Source organism: Macaca thibetana, chromosome 14 (genome assembly GCF_024542745.1).
Source record: "Macaca thibetana thibetana isolate TM-01 chromosome 14, ASM2454274v1, whole genome shotgun sequence".
NCBI lineage: Eukaryota > Metazoa > Chordata > Mammalia > Primates > Cercopithecidae > Macaca > Macaca thibetana.
Window position 1 is genome coordinate 106,989,378 of NC_065591.1, and position 24,597 is coordinate 107,013,974.

The 24,597-nt window shown below is 37.8% G+C and overlaps 1 protein-coding gene across 6 annotated transcripts in view; it reads right to left on the reverse strand.

Annotated features, from left to right (window-relative positions):
* CADM1 (cell adhesion molecule 1) overlaps window positions 1-24,597 on the reverse strand; it is a 333,283-nt gene that overhangs the window by 58,193 nt on the left and 250,493 nt on the right. For all 6 annotated transcript variants that reach the window (XM_050758857.1, XM_050758852.1, XM_050758856.1 and 3 more), the window contains exons 2-4: window positions 9,159-9,305; window positions 7,364-7,516; window positions 222-359 (exon numbers count right to left, since the gene is read on the reverse strand). In XM_050758857.1, the coding sequence (XP_050614814.1) occupies window positions 222-359; window positions 7,364-7,516; window positions 9,159-9,305 (438 nt within the window). The remainder of the gene's footprint in view (window positions 1-221; window positions 360-7,363; window positions 7,517-9,158; window positions 9,306-24,597) is intronic.

Consider the following 24,597-nt stretch of genomic DNA (forward strand, 5'->3'; position numbering starts at 1 on the left):
TATCACCATGAACCCTCAAACAGCAGAATGAGGACATGGATTAGAACAATAAAATGCTTTTATGCTGTGGCCTCAGATGTATTTAGTAATTGATTATAAACCATATCTAAATGAATACTTTTGTTTCATGGGCATGTTTTGTATTTGTCCTTGATTTTCACAAAGGCATACCCCTGCTAGAATCAACTAACTACTTCAGTGTGGGACAATCTGCAGCTTACCTTTTAGCTCCGTGTTCCCTTTGAACCACCTGATGGTCGTGGCTGGCTTGCTGGCCATAGCAGTGCAGTTGACTTCAATCTCCTCGCCTTCCACTGCAGTGTCTTTCTGGATATCGATCATCAGATTACGTGGTGGGACTACAAATTAAACACATGTGTTTTTTAAACACAGAATGCATTTTTGCATTGTTGCTATCAAAAAGGAGAAAAATAGCAGACATTCCTGATGAGAATTTAAATCATTACAAGAAGGGAAAAAGAAATACAAAGTAATCATCAAATAAAGTGGGTTATGCAAAATCAGTTAATTTAGAATTTTTATCCTAAATTGATGTTAAAAATAACCAATGTGGCCGGGCCTGATGGCTCACACTTATAATCCCAGAACTTTGGGAGGCTGAGGCGGGCAGATAACCTGAGGTCGGGAGTTTGAGAATAGCCTGACCAACATGGAGAAACCCCGTCGCTATTAAAAATACAAAATTAGCCGGGTATGGCGGCACATGCCTGTAATTCCAACTACTTGGGAGGCTGAGGCAGGAGAATCGGTTGAACCCCGAAGGCGGAGGTTACAGTGAGCCGAGATTGTGACGTTGCACTCCAGTCTGGGCAACAAAAGTGAAACTCCGTCTCAATAATAATAATAATAATAATAATAACAACAACCACCAATGTCTCACTCTTATCACTGAGCACATTATATCAATATAGATATTAGTCAGCAGTCATTCACAAATTAACCAGAAAGTAGATATAAAAGAGGAATACATACTATTGAAATGATCATCCTTACCAGGAACCCCCTGAAAGCAGTATTTCTCCTTGAACTCAACTCTTGAATTTCAATCTTCAAATGAAAGATTCCAAAGTCAATGGGGCAAAGATAAAAATCTTTGAGTCCTTAAAAGAATCACTCACCATAAAATGCACAGAAAAATTGTGCCTCAAACCAGTTCCATGTAATTAAAATGATTCATAGAGATCCAGAATGTAATCATAACCTCTGATGGATAATGTAGTAATAAAATCCTTTGGATATGAAGATGCAAAAATGCCAATTAGTTTGCAGCAATTTTCCAAATTCTGAATTCCAGTGCTCCAGATTTTGGAAACCAAAGACGAAAGAGACTCTTAACTGCTTATAAGTAGATTTACATATCAGAATTAAAACCACCCTTCTGTAAGCATATTAAACATATATGTGATAAAATGGTCAAAATAACGGATTGGGGAGTTAAAATACTGACTATCAAATCAAGAGTATGTAGTGTGATAGTGATGGTGATACTGACAATGATGATGATGATGACAAAATATGTTATCTTTTATGAAACTGAGTTGACAGTAAAACTTCATATGCAACCTTACCTCAGGACTGAGCCTGTTGAAATAAAAATCAGTAAGAATACTGAATTCAGTACAGTGAATCTAAGAATATGTGTCCTGACCACCATGAATAAGCAAAGACTGCTCCGAGACTTATGATTAATAAGTTTCTCAACTCAGAAGAGAAACAAGAAATTAAATATGTATAAACATGCCATCCTGATGATCAAGTTGAATAATAAATTTCTGATACCGCTTCAATAAATTATGGGATTAAACCATGTATTTGGGATTTCCAACTGTTCTAGTCCACAATGTGAAAATTCTGCCCACAGGAAGACTTTTACACTGAACTGGAGCAGTTGAAAATTCCTGTAGAGAATGACAGAAAAGTAAAAGTAAAATGATTTGTTGCACATACTTCCTTAGCAATATAGTGTTTGGTGCTGTTGGTGGTGGCGGGCGTAATGAGTAGACCCAAAAGATCCCTCTTCTTTGTTTCCTGCGTACAAGGAAAACAACATATTTGCACAAATGGATGTGCTGCTAATATGATACGGCCCAAATGAGTAGTTAAACATGGCAAAGAAATACCCTAGTTTACATTTTAAGAAAAAATAAACAAAAAGATAATTTAACATCTAATTTAGAGTTTCACATCTGCTAGCATTTTATGAAACACAGAAAGGCTGTAACAAAAGAAATGGAATGACTCAACTAGCTGTATCTTTCACATAGTTTATCCATGCTAGATGATAGTCAGGTAGGTTATAGGTTTTCATCACACATACCTAGACGGTAGATGGGGGATACGTGGAGAGACTAGATGTTTAGGATTAATAAATATTACTGCATTCTGAGTGTAGTATTATAGGAATATTTTTTACATGCTATTGTTAGATCAAATGTCAGAGGAAAAGCCTGAAGAAAATAAGACCTTAAAGAGTGGTATAAGAAAAAATGAAAACAAAACAACTAAGGTATAACATATATAGGAGTGTCTTCTCAACAAATGGAGGAATGAAAGCTAAAAAAAAATACCTTTCAAGGTCCAGGAGAAAATAAGAGTGATGAAAATAATTTTTCATGTTGAAATATGCAGTGGTTCCTAATGAGAACTGTAATGGAGCAATGTAACTGATGGGATAGGACCTTAGGAAGGTGTCTCTCTTAGTAAATGACAAAGAGGGCAAATGGCTAAAGCCACCAGCAACCCTGGAAATCCCTAGGGAATGGGGCAGATGAGCTCCTGCTTTATCTGTGTGACTTTGGGAGAAACACTTTGATGGTCCCTCTGTGGAAACATGGGCATCTTCTTGATGCGACAGTCCAGCAGTTGTTAAAAGACTCCTCTATGCATCTCTGTTGAGTGCTAGTGGAATTTAGCCTCAAACATACTCAGATAGTTGTTTCCTGTGTTCCTGGATACCTTTCTTTATTATCTCATTTTCATGCTAAGCCTGGAAACCCCTTGTCTCTGCTTACCCCAAGCTTCTCCTAACCTTCACTACCCGTTCATCTTCAGTGGTATCTCTCGGTGGAGAGTCTTTATTGCCTCCATTTGGTTCATAAAGATGAGGGTGGGTTCCTACCACATTATCAATCATGTCTGCTGGTCCAGAGTAAGGAAATGAAAAGGGGCAGGTACAGATAAGGATCGCGGAAAATTCACCAATGTCTCCTCCAGATTTCATTTGGGGGCTGAGAGCCTGACAGGCAGCTAGGTCCGCATCTGGATTATTCGTTGTTTGGCATTATCCAAACAATCGCAACAGATACATTCTATTCTATAACACTTCAGAGTGAGTCCTGAACCAGTGCTAGTTCCTAGGATTACATGCCCAAAGAGCTGACATCATCTTCAACTTTATGGCTAAGGTAAAAATGTGGAAAACTTCAAAAGCATTAGAAAATGTGCCCAGTGTTGCAATGGCTCACGCCTGTAATCCCAGCACTTTGGGAGGCAGAGGTGGGCGGATCACCTGAGGTCAGGAGTTTGAGACCAGCCTGGCCAAAATGGTGAAACCCTGTCTCTACCAAAAATACAAAAATTAGCCAGGTGAGGTGGCAGGCACTTGTAGTTCCAGTTACTTAGGAGGCTGAAGGAGGAGAATCACTTGAACCCAGGAGGCGGAGGTTGCAGTGAGTCGAGATCATGCCACTGCACTCCAGCCTCAGTGACAGAGGTAGACTCCGTCTCAAAAAAAAAAAAAAAAAAAAAAAAAATTTGCCCAGTGTAGAAAAATAAACGGCTTATTTATTGTTGAGATCACCATCCTGTGAAATCACTGAATGATTTTTTTCCAAGCCCATAAATAGTTTTCTCAAGATTGTGACCAGTATTTCTGATCTTTGCTATGGTTAGAAGAAGAAATAGGCATTTATACTGGGAGTTGTTTGGTTTATAAAATAAAATCTGATAATGCGAATCATAATAGTTTATTGATATGTTACAAAGTTGACTTTGCTCAGTTTTTTTTTTTTTTTTTTTAAGAGCAGGAAAGCTTTCAAAAATATAAATGAGGTGATTTAAATCTGTTTCTCTGAAAAAAAGGGTTGGACAAGAAAATCTTAAAACTTATTTTGGTCTATTAATTCTACCCTGTTTTTCCTTTAGCTTCATAATGTCTACTCTAATACAAAAGGTTAGTAAAGTATAAAAATCCATTTATAAGAAAAATGAATTAAAACTGCTGCTAACCAGAGAATATACTTACGCATGGTCCACTAAACAAGCACATTTAGTAAAAACTGCCTGCAGCCATTAATGAAAATAACCAAAGATATTTCTAAGGAGGTGCATATAGATGAAAACCTGAATGAAAATCACAGAGGGAAATACTAGAAAACAGTAATGAAATGTCAAGGTTCTTCTTAGCTACCCCAAATCTATAAGAGTGCTAATTATAAACATTACGCCTACAACATTTAACAAAAATCAGCAATATCAAGATGAGTCACATTAATTACAACAAAAGAGGAGTCTTAAAGCTGATCAGTATGTGAAATCTCACTCTAAGACCCTTTAAAATAATTAGGTTCTCCTGTTCCTGGAATCTTAAGAACGAACACTAATCTTAGAAGGACAGGACTGTGATAATATTAGCTACTATTATCAGTAACTATATTAATCTTAAAGAAGTGTATTCTCTGTCTCATTCATCTGCTCTCATGAATAGGAGTATAAAGAGCGTCCTACAGTATGTTTGGAGAAAGAAACAAAATTGTCACAAGTGGAAGGAGTGAATGAATATCCTTAAAGGCACCAAATGCATGCAAAATATCATAGGAGAGTCTTCAGATTTTACATGGATAAGATCATAAGCATAATAGTAACTACAGAAAAGCATAGACAACATTAACAAATACCCATCTCCATATCTTATAATTATGCTGAAGTTGTTACTGAATGCATCAAATAACTAATAGACACACGCACTAAAATGAGAATCTTCAACCTATCAAGAAGTTTGACAGCTGCGTAAGTACACGCGGAGTCCTTTTCAGAGAACTGCAGATAGCAACGAAGATGCTAATGTCATTCTTCATTCATTATAATATCTGAAAACTCTAAACCTTACGAGAAAGGTTTGAATATAAGAGTATCAGTGGAAATTGTCAGATTTTGGGAAATGAAAGACTCAAACACTGATGACAACAATTTTACTCTGTCAAGGAATCCTGGAGTAAATTAAATGGAAAGAATATTAAGTGAATGAATAATATCTGCAGAAAGAACATCTACTACTTTTTAGAGTGCTACTTTCGAGTATATTTAAGTTAATGCTTCTATAAAATACAAGTAGGAACCTATTACTTCTAGAATAATCAGACCTCCTAAAGGATTACAGGCATAATGCCTCTCAAAATTCTAGTGCTTGCACACTGGCTCCCAAGCACATGGTGTATTCAGAGCCAAACTGATCCATGCAGTGGTTTTGAGAATAAATGTATCAGGCACCAGAAAATGACAGGCAGTAGTAACTGCTTGCCAATGGCTAGATATGCTCCTGAAAACAGAAGATGTGCGCCTTTTGGGGGAAAAAAAAAAATCTTAAAACAAAAGCATTCGGTATTTAACTGAAAACAACCTAGACTGGAAGACACCAATGTTGTAATTATAAAACAGAATTGTAAGGTTTATTCCAAATTCTAAGATTCTTGGTTCTTACTGAGTGCTTTGTAACCTGGGCAAGATGTCTAACGTCTGTTATTATCATTTTACTTCTGTGAAAAACAACATATAAATACATAAAGGTATATGTAGTAAAATACTCTGAAAATTCAAAATGCCATAAATAGATTTTATTTTATGACTGTCACATTTGTGGAGATGCCATAAACGATGATGAGTCAAAGGGTGGATGAGTGGATGGTCAATTTGAAGTCTGTTACTAATGACTTACTCCAACAAGCAAAGAGCATTTTCAAATACTCTGATACAAGCAGACAGACAGAACACTTCAAATGTATGCTTGCGAATTTGGTACATCTGCAAAATACCAAAATAGTCATCGCAGCAAAACCTCCCATGCTTACTATTTCTACAGGTCTAATCTGGATTAAGACCGCAATAGTGGCAAATACAAATACCTGAAACAAAAACATCTATCATTAAACACAGACCAGATTAGAAATTGCATGGAGAGGTTTTAAACACAACTTTCTAAAATCAATACTCCTCTTGTCAAAAACATATATGTGAGCATTAGGGTTATGTTTTAGCTTAATGAATAAAAAAATTTTCCCTTCTACAGCTGTGTTGAAGTAAAGTAATGAGGCAGCAGCTCAATATGTACATCCATAAATACATATATGTGCACACATACCAAGCAAAAATGTCCTTCATATTTATCTTTCCTCTTTAATCTTCATATCATTACACTGAAAAGCTGCAGTCTGCCGCCTCAAATAGACTTTGATTCATCATCTTCCCGAAGGTGTAAATCAGAGATCTTGCCTCATGCTATAGTGTATGTCCTTGAAAATTCAGTTTCAAGACTCCAAATCAGCTGGTGTTATGCAGTAGAGTAAGCTTGTCTAAAGGTGACTAATTCAGACCACCTTCAACATAGAAATATCTGCTGACTATATTAAAATATAAACATGGAAACCTGGCTACTGGGATTTTGCTGAAACTCACAGTCTGGTGATCATAAATGAAGACACTCAGCTCACTGGAGGTGCACCTCGCAGCCTGTCAACAGTTATTTGCTTATTATCAGTAAAAGCGCTCTTAACTCTTTTATGTCCAATGACGGCAATTTGTGGCAAAGTATATGTTCATGGGGTATGATTTTTTAACAGTATAATCTAGAGTATAAGCAATAAACAAGGCCATAAGTCTAGCCAATGAAAAGGAGATCAACAATATTAAAATGAGGATGTAACTCAGAAGTAAAAATCATTACGTGGATTTCCTAACTGAGTTCTGCCATGGGGTATAGATTTGGTAGCCCATCTCCCCTTCCCCTGCACAGAAGGAAGAAAAAACTCCCGGTAGTTAGAAGCAATAACATTTCATGTGGTGAGTGATTCATTTGAGGGCTCTAAATTCTCTTGATCTTTGCTTCTGAAACTTGAGGGTTGAAACCCAAGAGCAGGTGGAATCTATAAAGACTGCTGATTGCCATTCCTTAGAGCATTTGGTAAAATAGCCTATTTTTAAAATTCAGCAAGATGGGCGGCGATTCTTCCTGAAACAAGTTTGAACAGGAGAATTCACCATTAACCTTTTCCTTGCTGCTGTAAGCTGTCTGGTAGTAAGGGCCATCCCCGTTCCATTTCCCTGAGTAAGCCCCACATGCATTTCTTACCCAGGACTGTGATGGTGGTGTAACTTTCCTGTGGGGGGTCGGTGTAGAGCTGGCAAAAGTATCTTCCTTCATCAGAAATTGAGACATTTGTCAATGACACTTTGAGTTCACTGCTAGAAAAATTCAGCAACTGAAACCTGCTGTCCTTCAACGCTGTGAAACAAAACACAGAGTTAGTGATTGTGAGAAGGTGGACGGACGGTCTGTTTTCCTTAATCATGCATTAAATCTTGTTGTATCTGGTACTTCTTGACTATTTCGGGTGTCTGCAGTAACTTCATGTAGACAAATAACCCTGTCCAAAGGAAACTTATGCATATGAGTGCATGTGTGAGTGTACATATACAATCCAAATCCAGCTGATTTGGATTCTTGAATAGAATCACTGCCTATCTTGCTGAATTTTAAAAATAAAAAAATACATATATGCACACACATCCAGATATGCACTCTTCTACCTTGGCACAATTCCAAATGCTGTCAGTTTTCAGCACCTATTCATACACGTTTTCAAGTTTTCTACCAGAGACAGACAAAAAGAAAACAAAAGGAAAAAGCAGGTCATGAGTCCTCTGAAGCAGGGAGTGCCAGGCCCCCCTAGCCTTTGGGCACTGGAAGTTCAGGGACTAGGGCCTACAGCCTTTTAAAATGCCTCAAAAAGTATAAGTAAGACTTTCAAAAAACAAGGATTTCAAATTATGAAACAGAACTAAAAAGGCCTTCATATTAATTACAAAAGCAAAAGGAAAACTACTTTAAAAACTTATAATCTAATAGCAAAATAAACCTAATTAACTTGGATTCACCTTAACATATTTGATGTGATTTGAGGTGGAGCTGCCAAAAATGGATGACCTCGAGCCTACGGAGGCCTTAAACTGGTCCTGCGGTTTCCTAAGTACATTTGGCTTCACAGTATGAAACTGATTAGGCATTAAGCAGGAAATCAAAATCACTGCAAAACTGATATATGTGGACCTCTTATTTATTTCAAATGTTCTCTTTCAAAATCCTTTTTTAATTTTGGCAAAGACTAACTTAGTATATGACGAAAATTCACTTTAAGAAAAGAAGCTGGCTTATTTCCTTTTATCTTCCCTCAACCCTTTAAATGTTCCTTAGGTTTATCAACGTTTTCCATAGGTCATGAATGACCCTGAGGTATTGGGGAGGAAGGGGATAAGCAGCTGGGAAGGGACATGCTTCGCTTTGGTTAGGCACCGACGCTCTCCAATAACAATTTTTTTCAAAAGATTTGATTCTTGCTCTTACTAAGCCCTGACACTCATATGAACCATTTGTATTCTACACAAGTTTGTTGCAATTTTGGTTTTTGTGATATTACATTTGGAAAGATTTCAGCATATGGACACTTCCATATGCCAAAGGCTATGATGAGACAAGACTTGGTTTTATGCTTATAGGCATGTATTGCCTTGGAAACTTCAATCTTCAAACCAAAGGGATTACCTTTCAGAATGCTGTATTTTCCTTGCCTTACCCTGTTTGAGTTGTTTGTGTCAGCTAAGTATTTGGGACTCAATTGCAATTCACCTTGAATTACTACAATCAATTTCTATTGCAAAGTAAGACTGCCTTACTTTTAAAAGGGGCCATTCAAGGTTTCTATTAAGTAGAAAGATTATGATTGCCTGTCTCTTCTTCCCTCTAAAGAATTGACTAAACTTTAAGCATCTAACATTAAATTTTAAAAAGGTGGCCTTAGCAATCTCTTTATCAAGACTCCATGTAGGAAAAAAAGTTGCCGTCTACAACTATAGGGATGGAAACTTACGCCTGAAGTCCCTAAAATAAATGGTCTGCCTGTTGGGATTCAGTAGCTGAATCACAGAGTCGTCACTCTTATTGACTTGGCAGCTGATGGTCGCAACCTCTCCCTCGATCACTGTCACGTCTTTCGTAAACAGATTCTGTCCATCACCTTAAAAAAAGGGAAGAAAAGGTCAGAGGAAAATTTCCATCAATTAAAATGTGATCAATGGGATCTACTAAAGTGGGAACTAGGCATATTAGAAAATGAACACAAGTAGCAATATTTAGCATGGCTCTAATACCTTTCTTTGTAGTCTACAAGACGAGTCTATTAATCCAAGACAGACCTAGGGACAAAATACTAAGCCCGGAATCACCATACTCTCAAAAGCTGTGATACAAAACGTTTCAGCCTCTAGTACTTTGTATAGTTGAGTAGTATACTGAGGAGGTACTGGAAAGGTCAGAGTACCGACTTTTGTGAATGCTGAAGCTCTCGCAAATGGAGTAGGGAAGATAGATACAGCCAAATTTAGCTTACCCGCCCTTGAGCTAAGCTATTTGGTCAGCCTCACAGAAACTCAAGGAGCCACTTAATAGAAGTAGGTAGGAGGGTTCAATAAATAATCTCGTCTTGTTAGTTGATGTTGACAGTCCCAATGTATAGGCAGTTCATCGTGCCTGAGTGAGGCCTAACTGACTCTTGGGGATCTCAATAAAATCCTGGGAAGGCTTAGGGTTCGGAGTTTGTTACTCTGTTCTCTGAAACTCACACCTTCATGACTCACCCAAAGCCCCAGGCATCTCTGAACGGACACCCCTATCTGCAGCTCACCCCCCACCCCCTGCCAGCCATTTAGAAAATCTCCCTCAGAACATGTCAAAAAGTCCAGGCTTTCAGATTCACTGATATATAAGGCTTATCTCTAGATCTGCCCTAGTTTGTTGCTTCTGAGATTAGTGACAGCAGCCGGGCCACCTCATAAATGTCCTAAATGATCTACAGCACAGGTAGGAGGAGAAGTGAGTTCAATTCAGAACCAAAGGATGAAGTAATTGTCCAGTGTTCCATGTCGCACCTGGCATAGTAGGAGATACAGAAGTATATGCTGTCCTAGCCTTTAAGAAGCTGCAATGTGGGTGAAAACCGATACCTTATCCCTACTTACAGAACAAAAAGTGTGGCATAGGCATTAGATGTAAAGATCAACTGGGAAGGGGAGAGAGACTGCTTTTTAGCTGTGTGATCTCTGGAAAATTAATTCAAGTCCCTGAGCCAGTTTCTCATCTGAAAAATGGGGATAGTAATTAAAAGCTATCCCACAGGGCTGACAGGGGGATGAAAACGGATAATAAATATAAAGTATTTAGCACTGTGTCTAGTTTCTCATAAAACTGAATAAATGGCAGCTGCTGCTATCATCATCATCATCATCATCATCATCATTTCTCTAGACATCAAATACAAAGATTTATTAAGCCATTACGTATTGGGAGTGGTGTGGATCCAAGAATAAAGGCTCCTGCTCTCAAGGACCTCCCTATGTAGCTGTTTTAAACCAACTCAGAGCAGATTATTTGCTCCTTTAAAAAAATGTTCCCACATAACGAAACAAAGGTCAAAGATAAATACTCATCTAAAGAAAATCTGAGACAGTATAAATAGAGATGCAATTAGAATCAATGAAGGGTTTCCACCTGCTATCATATTTCTGTTGAAGGATCCTTTTTTTTTTCTTTGCTAGGACACACTGGGAAAGTGTGAGAGGGGTGGCTAAGATGGCTCTAAGCCAAATCCACCTAGAAATAGACCAGCCCCTGGCAGAGGATTAGAAAAGAGGAAACTAAAAGGATAAGGAAAAAAAATTATTAGAACCACAGATAAACAAAAATTTCTGGTGCTTGAGGAGCAGACCAAAATGAAACCCCACCTCGAGCTCTATGATCCAGGGAATTAACCCGGGTGTGAGAACGCAGGCCCACAGGGCTTGTGGTGAGTGAGAGGGTCAATTCCCCATAGCTTGATTCAGCAGTGGAAGCTTAGCACGCAGAGCAGTGTTACAGAATAACAACAAAGAGAAAAGGTGATCAGAAAAAAAATGAACGGATGTTTTTTTTTTCCTTGGTGGATTACTGTGACAAACACAGAATTCAGAACCCAGCTGGAGAGAGAAAGTTTATTTCCAGATTGGAGAAAAGAACAAGGAGAAGAAAATTTCTACCAATCAAGCAAGCTTTTCAAGGTGGTTTTGCTGGCCCTGACAAAAGCGTGTACAGAAAAGCCACCACTCTCACAGCCTCAGGTAACACGCAATCTACTAAAATTAAGAAAAAATTTAATTGTGTGATTCAAGTGCTGTATCTGTCTTAAGGCATAGGACTTGCTTTGAGCAGAGTAGAATACCAAACGGGGTCTTACTGGGTTATGGGAGGGATTTCTTCTATCAAAGGAAGTATATTAGCAACACAAATAATCTTCAGTTTACAAAAGGTACATGTGGAACAGCCTGGTGACAGACATTAATCCCTTCAATATAAACCAAGGCCTTACAAATCCTGACTACTATCTTGCAGCCACTGGGACTTAAAGCAAGTTGCAATTCAATTATGCTTTAACAGAATAGTTCCTGTGGAAATAACTGTATGCTTTAATTTTAGCTCTTTATTGAAATCCTAAGGCTAGTATATTCTGAGAGTAGCATACTACATTCACATTAAGGCTACAAAACATGTATAAAGGGGATGGGAAAAGAGGCGTGTTGTCCATGATTTTGTCTTTTAAGCAATGACAACAATAAATCAGAGTGAGGTTTTGTTTGTTTTCTAGGAAAATTTAAACATTCTTAATTATCACTTATAATTAAGTACTCTAAGGCCAAACCATTTTAACGTGTCACTACTGAGTGAATCATTCAGGTAAAATTTTTCCATCTGCAAACGTTTGCCCTTGCTGTGCTCCGGCACATCCTGCGCTCTGCAAATCTACGGTGGTATCATCATCATGACTGTATTATTTTCTAAAATCGCTGAGGCTAACCTAAAATCCAGTGTCTCAGGAAATGCCAGTTCCTAGCTATGTTAACACGGTTATAATACTAATGCCAAAAAATTATAAGTGATCATGAAATATTTTGCTGAAAGAGATCAAAGGGCCTTGGCTGATGGTGGTGGCCCAAGGATGTCATTCTGTAAAAATCACCAATAAATTATATGGGTCAGCTGGACGGCAGTTATGTTAAACAGAGCTCCACGCTTTAAGGTGCCATAAGATGGCTGCAAAGGAATAATAATGACCTATTTATTTGAGGCAAAGGAAGTGAATGACAGTGATGAAAATACGGTATGTATGTCAGTACTCTTAACTGCCTGAAGCCTTTATGTAAAAATAATTTCTGCTCACATCCTCAAATATTTCTTCCAAACAGAAGGGTGCACTGTGACTTGATAAATTTCCCCTTGAAATAGATATCATGACAATTAGGTTGCTACAAAACACAATTTGATGTGTAGCAGAAGGGTACAAATAGGCAACTTTGGTGCCCTTCTTCAAGAATCCATTTTTAAAACCTTTCTGATTTTCTACAACTCAATTAGCAGATATAATGTCAAGGCAGAAACAGCACATGTTCTGGGCAAAAGAAAACAAATAGGTACAATATAGTGTAGCCATTAAATAAGGCTGTTAACAGGAAGGTAATTTATTTTAAGGGTGGAACAATATCTGGCATGTATAGACATTTTTGACTGCTAATCGGTGTATATGGGTGAGATTTAGAAGACAAAATCAAACTGGATTTTTATTTGTATCAGCAACTATATTCCCTATAACTCCCTGATTTGCCAGACAATTCCTAAAAACAAAACTATGGCACTGGAGAGCCCCATTCGCTTACAAGCAAGCCTCCTGTAGTAAACTACAAGTTGTTAGGGCATTCCTCACAATGAAGAGAAAGCTTATCGTCTAAAGAAAAATAAAATGTATTTTTATGATTAGTAATGACCATGACAGCAGAGTTGTTGGGGTGGGGGTGCAGCGGACACATAAATCCCCTACTAATTCAATCTTCGATTAACCTAATTTACAGATTCCTTTCTAAAACCTCGTTTTGTTATAAACTCCATTTCAGTGACATTACATAAAACACTTGCCTGGATTGGAATCTATTCAGTCAGCAATATGGCCACTGTAGGGAGGTGACAGGGTAAATCTTAAACGAGACATGGGGAAGGGAACAAATGTTTATCCAGGGCTGGGCACTGTGCAGGATGCTTTACATACTTTTCTCTCTCAAACTCTTGGAGTTTTCAGTATCCCTGCTTTAGAGATGAAAAACCTGAGACAGAGAGATTTAAATAAGCTGCCTGATGTCGTTCAGCTAAGTGGCCAAGCTGGTTCTTGAACCGGGTTCTATCAGATTCTCCAGCCCATACAGCTTGCACTTTTTACCAGTCAGCATCAGGCTTTGATGCCAAGGTTCACACTGGCTCTGCCTTGGAAAGTGTACTTGTTTTTAAAGAGGGCTGTTTGCCTATGAGCAACTTCTGATTTTTTTATTTCCATATTTTATCCAGAACACAATTACACACTTTAAGATGAGAGAGAAACTGTTCTGAATGTAAAACACCTTGTTTACTACTGCTTCCTTCTTTCAGTGCTCAGCACTCTGCCCCTAGAGAAAGCCTTTATTACCAGTGCATGGCGGCCTTTTGCCAGCACCACGAGCTCTCGCCCCCGCTGCCTGGCTGTTCATAAATAAAGCACTTCATTTACACCGGGGGAGTCTCTCTAGTCAAGACTATAACAAAAGGGCAAGTCATAGTTAAAACAGAATTGAGTTTATACTATGGCAACTACGTAAACTGTTACTGACATAGAGAAGGAGCACCGGCAACTCTTCAAAGGGAAGACAGTTTGCCCAGAGAAAGAGCAAATAAAGTCCCTTGACCTACTCCTTTAGTAGCAAAATCATATTAGGAAAACTAATCATATTAGGAAAACCTTCTGCTCTATGGAAGACTGAACCTAACATTAAATCAGCACAGTCACATCGTCTAAATAGGAGTCAAACCAAAACTACAGATTGTTAAAAAAAAAAAAAAATCCTGCTGATGATCAATGTAGTAAGTTATTACTTTAAAAACTCCACTATAGTTCTTGAAATTTTACACAAATGAAAGGCTTGGGTTATTAATAAATTCCTACCCTCCTAGGTTTGAAATTTTCAAAGAAGCACGTTTTGGAAATCTTATTTTCTGTAGAAGTGTGAGCCTTCGCTGACTTTAAGCTTCAAATGCCTTGTCAATTACGCTCATTTCTGTTGGCTACTATTTTTACAACCCTGTTCAGGATGTGCCCAACTTGGAAGCAGAACCTCTAATCCCTACCCGAAAAAAAAAACCATCACTAGTAGAGGCACTTGCAATTCCTGCTAACGTTTCTGAGAGCTAGTATAGAGTTGAGTACGTTTCAGGAAAAGAATGAAAAAAATTAAGATTCTGCTGAAACCCAGAGGGAAAAATCTTTCTAACTACATATGTTCCCCCAAGTCAACGTAAACACAGTGTTCACTACAAATCATTAACAAAGCCATTAAGATTTGATTTCTATCTAAGCAATTATTGTCAGCATATTTTGTACATTTCCTTTAAAAGACTCAATCCTATCTTTCAATTCATTAAACTGTTCCCTGCATTTACAGAGTTTTATATCAAATCAGAAACCTATTTGAATTAATAAGAATTACAGTAAAAGTAATTTGAAAATAAATTATTCGAAGTTCAAGCCACGAAAGCGTTTGATGAAAGAATTTAGTTCTATTTAAATATTACAGTAACATTTTTAGGCATCCAATGTGCAGACAAGAGACAGTGAGAACCAGTGTCCGAAGAAAGGGGCTCGTCAACTGTAGATTTAAGGTAAAGGGTGTGACCTCTTCAAGACAAATGCCATTCTTTATTTCTGAGACAGGCAAATTTCAACCGGCATGAATACTTTAGTATTTATCTAAAATCAAAAGCAATCAATCTGTCTGCTGTTTACAAAGCCCCTCTTAACCTTTTTGATCCTCTCCATGTTTTGTTACACCAAACAGTTAAGTCAAATATGTTGATTATCTGCTCCAAGGACTGTCTACTTAATGGTGAAAATAATTATGAATGCCAACCATACAGTCCACAGGCTGAGAGAAAAAATAAACTAAACCAACTCAACAAATAATGGAGTGAACAAGAACATGTGACATTGACCCAAACACTTCATCTGTATCACCTTGTTTTTTATAGAACCCTATGGAATCCGGAATCAATAGAACTGAGTAGAAAGAAACTTGGAGATCAACTCTCTCACTTTAGGTCCAGGGAGGAGATAGGCCTGAAATCATATGGCAAGCATGAGGCCCAGCCACGAGTAGACGCCAGACCTCCTGACCAAGTCAACAAGATATTTCTATTCTTGATTCATTCTGGATAACACCTTCGATTTATTGCTAATTACAAAAGCAATATATATTCAAAGGCTTCTGTTGTTGTTGTTGTTGTTTTGAAAGCTTTATTTTATGTAGAATTTAGAACACTGTATCCTATGGCATGGAGATGGTCAGGATCTCAAAAGAATCTTCTGCTATATAATTACTGTTGTGTCACTTGAGCTTATGAAAGGAAAAAATATTTTATTTAATTTAATATCCTTTTGTAATCAGTAAAAGGTGAGGCAAATTTTTGAATGGCAAGTTAAAGACTAATCCTCCTCTGTGCTGGTTTTTTCTTCAATTAAAATTGTTGATTTCCCCTGAATACAAAACAAAAAATATCGTCTGACACAACATTAAGCTATTCAGGAATATTCTGTATACACATTCTTGTTTAGTTGACTAATGGCAAATTAACGTTCTCTATTTTCGCTTAAACACATACTATAGGTATGTTTGATTAGCATTGAATTTCAAAAGCTGATTACTATGCATGCTTTGATTATGTAATTACATAATAGAGTATAATGGCTTCTTTGGAGTCATTATGATCTATATGGCAAATATGTTTCAGTTTTGCTATAGTTTAAATACACGTTGAAATGACAGCTTATAACAAGGTTCCACTTTTCAGTCTTATCGGGCATTTTCCCATTCATCCTAACATCTCCTTGACACCAATTAAGGTCTATTGTGTCAAGCTGCACACACTTTTGAGAAATTCCTTTTGTTTTCTTGGCATTCAAAAGAGGACATTAATTTTAAAAGCAGTATTAAGCAAAAGGCCTGGTTTTAAAAAAAGGCTGAAATTCCATCCTTCATCCATCCTTTGAAAGGTCTGCAGGGAATCACATCTAGTTCATTAATCATTGTTCAGACAACCACAAGGGGGTTAAAGACGGAATTTCACCTTTAAGTCCAAAATGCACATGAAGGGAGAATGGTCAAGAATACTGATGCTTAGGGTGGTGGCTCACCACAATGCATTCCGCTCAGGGTCTAACTCAACATCAACCACACCAAATAACACAAAGACCCATTTTCTCAACCCTCATGTCTCCTAGTGTCCCTTATATTCTGAAGTTCCTTTGGGGAGAGGCAGCTCTGAAACAGTACAGCAAGATTTCTCCTTCAGAGTCCCCAGACTGGGTTTTCCACAGCTGTAAGGCCAACAAAACTTATCTAGTGAATAGATTTTCAACAATTCTACCCTCAACTTAACACACTGGAAAGTAGCCAGGATTTTAAAAAGTTATTGGAAAGAATTATATAAAGTAGGAAAAAAGTTATTGGAAAGAATTATGTAAAGTTTCTTTTGTCCCCATGAAATTCTTTAATGTCAGCTGCAAGAAGAGTTCTTTTTGCTTTTCTCTCCCAAGAGAATGATCTTATACCATGCCGAACCAAAGGCGACCAGAGTCTTGATTTTAAAGACTAATATGCATCAAACCATTTCTACCTTTGTGTGTATTGGTTTTTGACATTAAGGCTGAAGAACGGAGGTCAAGCACAGTCCAACTTGTATTTACATACAGGATGGGTATCTCTTCTGAAAGAAAACATTGATTAGATGGGTGAAAACTCTTTTCAAGGAAGGCTATGACAAAAGAAAGTAGTTATAGCATCCCTGCCTGTACTATTTCAATTTCAACCATCACATTAGCTGCCTTTCCTTTAAAAGACTGAGCTCAATATGACTTTTTAATCAGGGCCCACACCACTAAAAGGGCCAAGCAATTATGACGCTTAAGGTCTGAGCTGTCTGATCCCATAAAAGGAGAGGTGCAATTCCCTCTAGAGAATGTTTATGTGGAGTGACACCCATCCGCTAAACTTGAAGATCTGAATTAGCTTTTCCATTAAAATTCACTTATCAAAGAAGCTAACGGCAATAAAAGAAACAGGAATATAAAAATAAACCATAAAAAATAATAATCATTGAATCCTTTTGCTTTTCATACTGGAAGGTGAAAACCAGAGACTTTTTTTTTTTTTCTGTCACTCTTTTTCATAGCTGGATAGGTTGCATGGCCTTTTCGTTCATAAGCAAGATAGCATCTTTTTTGGAGGGAAGATAGGCTAACCCTGAAGAAAAATTCTCTCCAGTGGACAGGTTTTATGAGAATTAAAAGAGAGAGAGAGAAAAACAGAGCCCCCAAAGTAGAAGAGCCACTGTTCCATTTGTTTGTGAGATGGCATTGAAATCACCTTGTGGAAGAGTCATTTTAAGCCTGCTAAATCTGCTTAGAGGCTCTTGGGAGAAGGGGGGGCTCTTAAAAAAATATTAATTAAAAAATAACTGCAGCCATCCAACAAACGTGGACTTCGGAGAAGAACAATCTGAAGGCAGAGGCTTCTTATAAAACTAATTGTGTTGGCAAAGCAAGCAGTTTCTTCTCAATGGATTTGATTCTGTGATGCTCGTTTATGGCAAAAAAAAAAAAAAAAAGAAGAATAGTTTTAGATTGAGCTGCTTTAGTAGCAATTCAAAGCTGGGTGGTATTCCAGCATTTCAAAACATACGAAGTTTCTTTTAGACAAAATGGAGTTGTGCTGAAGGTCAATTGTTGATCTTCTGTATCAACCACTTTGCTAATGAACTTATAATATGATATTATACTTGAGGAAATATTAAATGACTGCTTTCTAGAGTGAAAACCAGTCATACAAAATTCCACTGTCGACAAGCATGGACTATTGAGAAGGAAACTCACGTTCTTTTAAAGGGGATGAACTGTGTAAATAGCAGCTGATAGCTGATGAAGCACAAACCCTCACTTCATCTGGTGTGTTGGTCACAGGCCCCAAAGTTATCTGAAGTCTGGGATAATAGGAAGCGACTGATTTAATTCAATATAGAACTATCTACATTTCCCAAACCACAGGCTATTCACAGCTAAAACAAAAGGTTTAGTGGATTACAACTCAAAACACATATTTGAAAACCACAAAGGAAGATACAAATATTAGGTTCTACTGTTCCTATAAAATCTAAGGGAACTTAGATTTCTCTTTTACCCCAGAAGAGATCTTAGTAGCCAAACTACTTATTATATATACTTATTATATATACTGCGGCAGCCTCTGGTGAGCTTTTATTCTGTAAGAAAATATAACATTGGCTTTCCCTAACCAAATTAACGAAAAATTTAGGATTTCAAAGCTATGGGGATGGGTGACCCTACTGTGGTCTCTTCTACGTTAATGGATCCTTCTCAATTCCCCTGAGTCATAAGTATATCAGAGATGTAGGCCGTTCACAATACTTGACATTACTAGTTACACTTTTTTTTTTTTTTTTTTTGAGACAGAGTCTCACTCTGTCACCCAGGCCGGGGTGCAGTGGCAGGATCTCAGCTCACTGCAAGCTCTGCCTCCCGGGTTCACGCCATTCTCCTGCCTCAGCCTCCCGAGTAGCTGGGACTACAGGCGCCCACCACCACACCTGGCCCATTTTTGTATTTTTAGTAGAGATGGGGTTTCACCGTGTTAGCCAGGATGGTCTCGATCTCCTGACCTCGTGATCCGCCTGCCTCGGCCTCCCAAAGTGCTGGGATTACAAGCATGAGCCAGTGTGCCCAGCCTTACTAGTTTATTCTCTACAAAATTATTTAAATTACATTTATTTACAACCCCATCCTCAAGTCTCAATGGAGATAACGTGTATTTCCCTTAGTTTATATACCCTAATTTTAAATACCCAATTTAATATGATTTTCTCTTTGATAAGAGGTACTGTAATTAAACTTGGGTCACTTTTCATTTCAGCTCACTAAAAGCTGGGTTTTTCCCCCTTTACATTTGCCTCCAGGGTGTTAAAAAGATTAACAACTAGTGTAAAATTTTTAAAATCATAAGACTGTAACAGGTAACAATAATTATTACATAAAGAGAAGAAAAGGAAAGCGGCTGCTATTCTCCATATGTATAGAGGCAAGAAAAACAAATTATTTATTTCCACAGCACTTATTATTAATTTTTCTAATATTAAGAAAACTCTCACTGCTATCTGGAGGAGGGTATTCTTTTAATCATCTGCATGATAACAATAGCTAATGTATTTTTAAAATGTTTCTATGCAAGGTGCTATGCTTCTTTTTTTCCTTTCTTCATATTATCTCATTTAAACCTCACAACAATCTTATATGGTTCAATATCCCATTATCATCCCCATTACACAGACAAGGAAACTGAGTTACATATGCTGAATGGAACCAATATTTGAACCTCGGTCTGTTTAATTCTAGATTGAGTGCTATTAACAGTTACACTATATTAATGAGGTAGCTGAAAGGACATTAAGCTTTACGATGCTAAAAGAAGGAAGGTGAAGTAATGAAATGAATCTATAGTATCTCACTTTTATAACTCAGGAACAAAACTAAAGTAACATTCTCAGCATATAAAGGAATCTGAAGCCAAACAGCCAATCTATCAGCAACCAGCACGTTCCAATATGTGATACTGATAAAATAAGGTCTATAACAGGGTCTTTAGTATTTAGAGAGGAGATGTCTGTTCTGCCAAATGACCCAAACTCGAAAGGCAGCTCAACTCCAACTTAACGGCATTTACAGTACCTGCTTCAAGGGCATTCATTAGTATTGACAGTCTATGTGGCTGAAATTTGGCTGTAATAGCAGTCTCTCTCTACATCTCCTCATTCATTTCTCCTGCCAAGAAGAGTCATTGAAAACCTTCCAAATTTGAAGCTTAGAGCCGACAGGACAAGCAAGTAAGGATATCAGTTGGAACACATCAGATATGGACTCAGAGTGAATGTCAGTTTCAACTGACATTATTACAGAAACAGAAAATGGGGAAGTGGGAGGGGAGAGGTATTTTATATTCTTATTCTAGAGTGTATTCTGTGAGTGGTGTAATATGGTTTGTTCAAGAAACAGCTGTAAATCCATGATAATCATCATGCTGAATAACGCTGCAACATTCAACTTACCCACATCTCCTACCAGGAAGCCAAGTAGCTTTGGACTATTATATGAAATGACAATTTCTTAGCTGGAAAACTGGGCTCTATGACTAAGGCCCTTATTGCTGAGTTATTCACTCTATCATCTGTCAATCATAAAGCAAGTGCTAGTGGTTTTTTGTTTGTTTGATTATTAGTTTTTAAAACTGGTTGTCTTCAGTTGCTGGTCCCATTTCAACCTGGGAAGACGTATACTAGAGGTAGAAAGCTCTTTTAAGCCAGAGTTTGATGAAGGAATTGCATATGGAGAGAAGTCAGTGGACCAAAGAGATTCCAGATTCTACTCTTATGCCTGCTGACTCCCCAGTGCAAAGCCTATGTCAGACAATTATCACAGTAACTATACAAACTGGTGCCATTATAACAATAACTTGATTAGTATCATCCAAGTGTGGGTTGCTGATTAATCATCACTGAAATTAGAGATAAGTGAGAATACATTATGTGTGACTTATTTTTCACTAATAGGGGGCAGCTAAGAAGAAATGAGACTATCACACTTGGAAAACAGGAATTTTTGTTGTAGTTCTGAGCTTCCTGGTGGTGAACACAGGAAAAACTCTCAAATTCTGAATGTTTCTGTATTTTAAAATGGATGTTATCTCTCCAAAAGGATTATTATGAGAATTGAGTGAAGCAATGCCTATGAAAGTATTTAAGCTCCAAAAATGCTAAATAGAGAACTATGACCTTCTCTTCCATATTCTTCATCAGCATCATCACCATCTATGCACTCTCTATTTTATTAGGACCTTCTTATGATCTTCCATAATCTGCTGAAAATTTTTTTTATTTCAGAGGTTTAGCTATAATTGTTTTAATTCTAAGGCTAACTAAGAAGCAGAGAGTAAATTAAAATATCTTTGTCAAACACTGATATTGAATTGTAAATTAAAAATCACAAGCATGAAACATATCAGGTAAATAGCAGATGAGGGCAGAGGACCAGACATTTGGAATTGCAATCTACAGCATTAAAAACACGACTGATCATCTGGGTTTCCTCCCTTTCTGTATAAGCCCATAAGTAGTTCAGAGAGCAATCACCATATTCAAAGGGTGTGAAGGGTGCCTAGTGTTAGGCTGGTAATGCAATACACCCTTCTCCCTGAAAAACCTAAAAAAAAAATCAGTATTTCAGATACCAAACATCTTGAGGGAATATGGTGTTCCACAAAAGTCAGCTTTCCATACAACTAAACCTCTCTCTAAGACTAATGAAATAAATGACAAATTGCACGAAAGCTTGCTGTCTTCCCATTTTCTCTGTTCTATGCTTCTACACAGGGAGGACGTCATGAGTTACTGAAATATGTGGGAATACTTGGCCTTCCTCTAAACCAGGGGTGTCCAATCTTTTTGGCTTCCCTGGGCCACACTGGAAAAAGAACTCTCTTGGGTCACACATAAAATACACTAACACTAATGACCTCTGATAAGGTTAAACACACACACACACACACACACACACATATCTCATAACGTTTTAAAAAACTTTACTAATTTGTATTAGGCCACATTCAAAGCTGTCTTGGGCTGTATACGGCCTGTGGGCTGTGGGTTGGACAAGCTGGCTCTAAACAGTCTTAGCCTGTTAGGCTTGCACGTGTCCACTGCTGTTTTCCTCGAATGCTGGCTGTCACATCTCACAGGTAATTCCTGCCTTTAGGACTAAGTGCATGAGCTTTGAGAAAGCTATCGGGTGTTGAGACCTTTCCTGCTTCCTAATGAGTTCCTGGGTGTGTCTAAGATGTTCAGGGTCTCTGGAAATCTAACCTTCACTAAAGTGGTGTGCTCCTATGGCATCACGGGACATAATTTTCCCCTTTCATTTGACACTGAACAAAGAAAAGTTGCACAAAATTTAATTAAATAATAATATTTGGTTCAGTTTGATAACTATACAATGACACTAATAGATATTCTTAGGTAAAAATATACCCTTGAATGTAGGAAGCAAATCAATATGTAACTGATACTAACAGTAGTTACTGACATAATTTCTTAATTTATTGCTTGATCAAACCCACCTATTACTAATCTACTCATCAAAGCAGGAAAACTGACCATGGAGGAACTCCTACTTGTCCTGCAGGATTGAGCTCAAAGCCATCAGCTTTCTCCATGAAGAGAGCTCTGATGCCAAGTCAAGGTTTCTTGATGTCTAACACACAAATCATATGTGTCTCAGTCTCAGTGCTCATTACATGGATAGTTCTGTGATTATTTGTTTATAGGGTTATTTCGTTCATTTGATTTTGATCTGGGTTCAATCCTAGCTCTGCCAGTTATTAGGCAGAGCTTGGGAAACGTAAACTCAAAGTTAAACTCTCTTAACAGATTTCTCACACATAAATGGGTATGAAATACCTCCCTTGCTAGGTTATCTTGAGAAGCAAATGGGATAATCCACATATTCGCACAGCTTGTCTTGACACAAAAGCTGTGTGCCAAAAAATATATATTATTATTTTAATTATTTTTAGTTCCTTGAGAGCAGTCACACTATCTTAATCATCTTTGTATCTCGAAAGCATAATACAGTATTGGCTAAGAGGGCAAATGTTAATAAATATTTGTTGAATAAAGTTACTAAATGATAGGCTGTTTTAAGACTTCACAGGTGCCAGGAGCTCCCACTTGTTGAAGTAACTTGTCCAAATAACATCAAGACATATTAAGTGGCATCCATATTCCACACTAAATATAATTTTGAATTAATATTTTCAAAGGGCTTTTGCTTTCAAAATTATTTCCAATTGTATATTTTATTTTGAAGCCAATACTTGTCGACGTCTCGGGGATTTTCACAAGGCTCTTGGAAAGAAACGGGCCTTCGTAGTGGACCTAGAGTGCTAATAGAGAAAACAGCCCTACTTTAAGAAGCTCCCAATGCTGCAAGGGAGACAAACACACACACACACAGAGACAACGAACACATACTTGTAAGTCACAAGTTACTAATACGCTATGGGTACCATAGAAAAGGATGACCAGCTCAGTTGGGATGAGGGTGCAGCTTCCAGAGAGGGGGAAAGAGGAGGAGAAATCTGAAAGGAGGATCGTGGCATATTTGGAACAATGTGAAGAATACAGTGTGCTCTGAATAGAGACAAGAAGGAACATTTTCTGGAAAGGTCATTAGGTCCAGATATTGAATGACATTGTATGCCAGGCTAGGGAATTTGCACTTTATCTTGTAATTAATAGGGAGCCATTAAGTGATTTTAATCCAGGGAATGATTATACCTGTATTTTGAAAGATAACTTCTATGTAGAGAGGGATGGGAGGCTGAGGAGGAAAAGGGCTGGAGTCAGGAGGATCAGTGAAGAGACTGCCACAGAGTGCTCAGGAGCTGATAAGAGTCAGGGAAAAGAGTATAGAGAGGAGGAAGCAGAACTCAGGAGAAGGAAAAAGAGAGTGAGCAGGAGTGGAGAATACTTCAGAAGTCAGGTGCACGGGCTTTGGCATCAGTGTTCCCCTTTTAAAGGAAGAAATGAGCATTACTTGCCTCTATAAACGTCACTTAATGTCTAGCAGCCTTCTAAGGAAAGACCAGCAAAGAGCTAATTTCAGAAGTTAGAAGGCAAAGGACACATACATTTTCCAGTCTGACTCAAGAGGGTTTTCAGTAGCACTCAATTGTACCAAAAATATAATTAGGACACCTGCCCACCGGTCAGTCCCCTCAGAGCTTTGCTATGCAGTGTTGTTGACCAGCAATTTTGACAATCCCTGGGAGATTACTAAAAATGCAGAATCTCAAACTCACACCAGACCTACTAAGTCAGAAAGTGCATTTTAACAAGAGACTCAGATAATTCCTATGCATATTAATTTGAGGAGCGCTGGCCTGGAGTATATTAATTCTAATCACTCACACAAGACTAACAGCTTAACCAAGGGAGATCCTAGAAAGAGAAATATTCCTAGATAACTTGTTTTGAGGAAACTGGTGAATCTTGGTGTGTCATGGGATTAAGAAGATCACAAATCCTAGCCA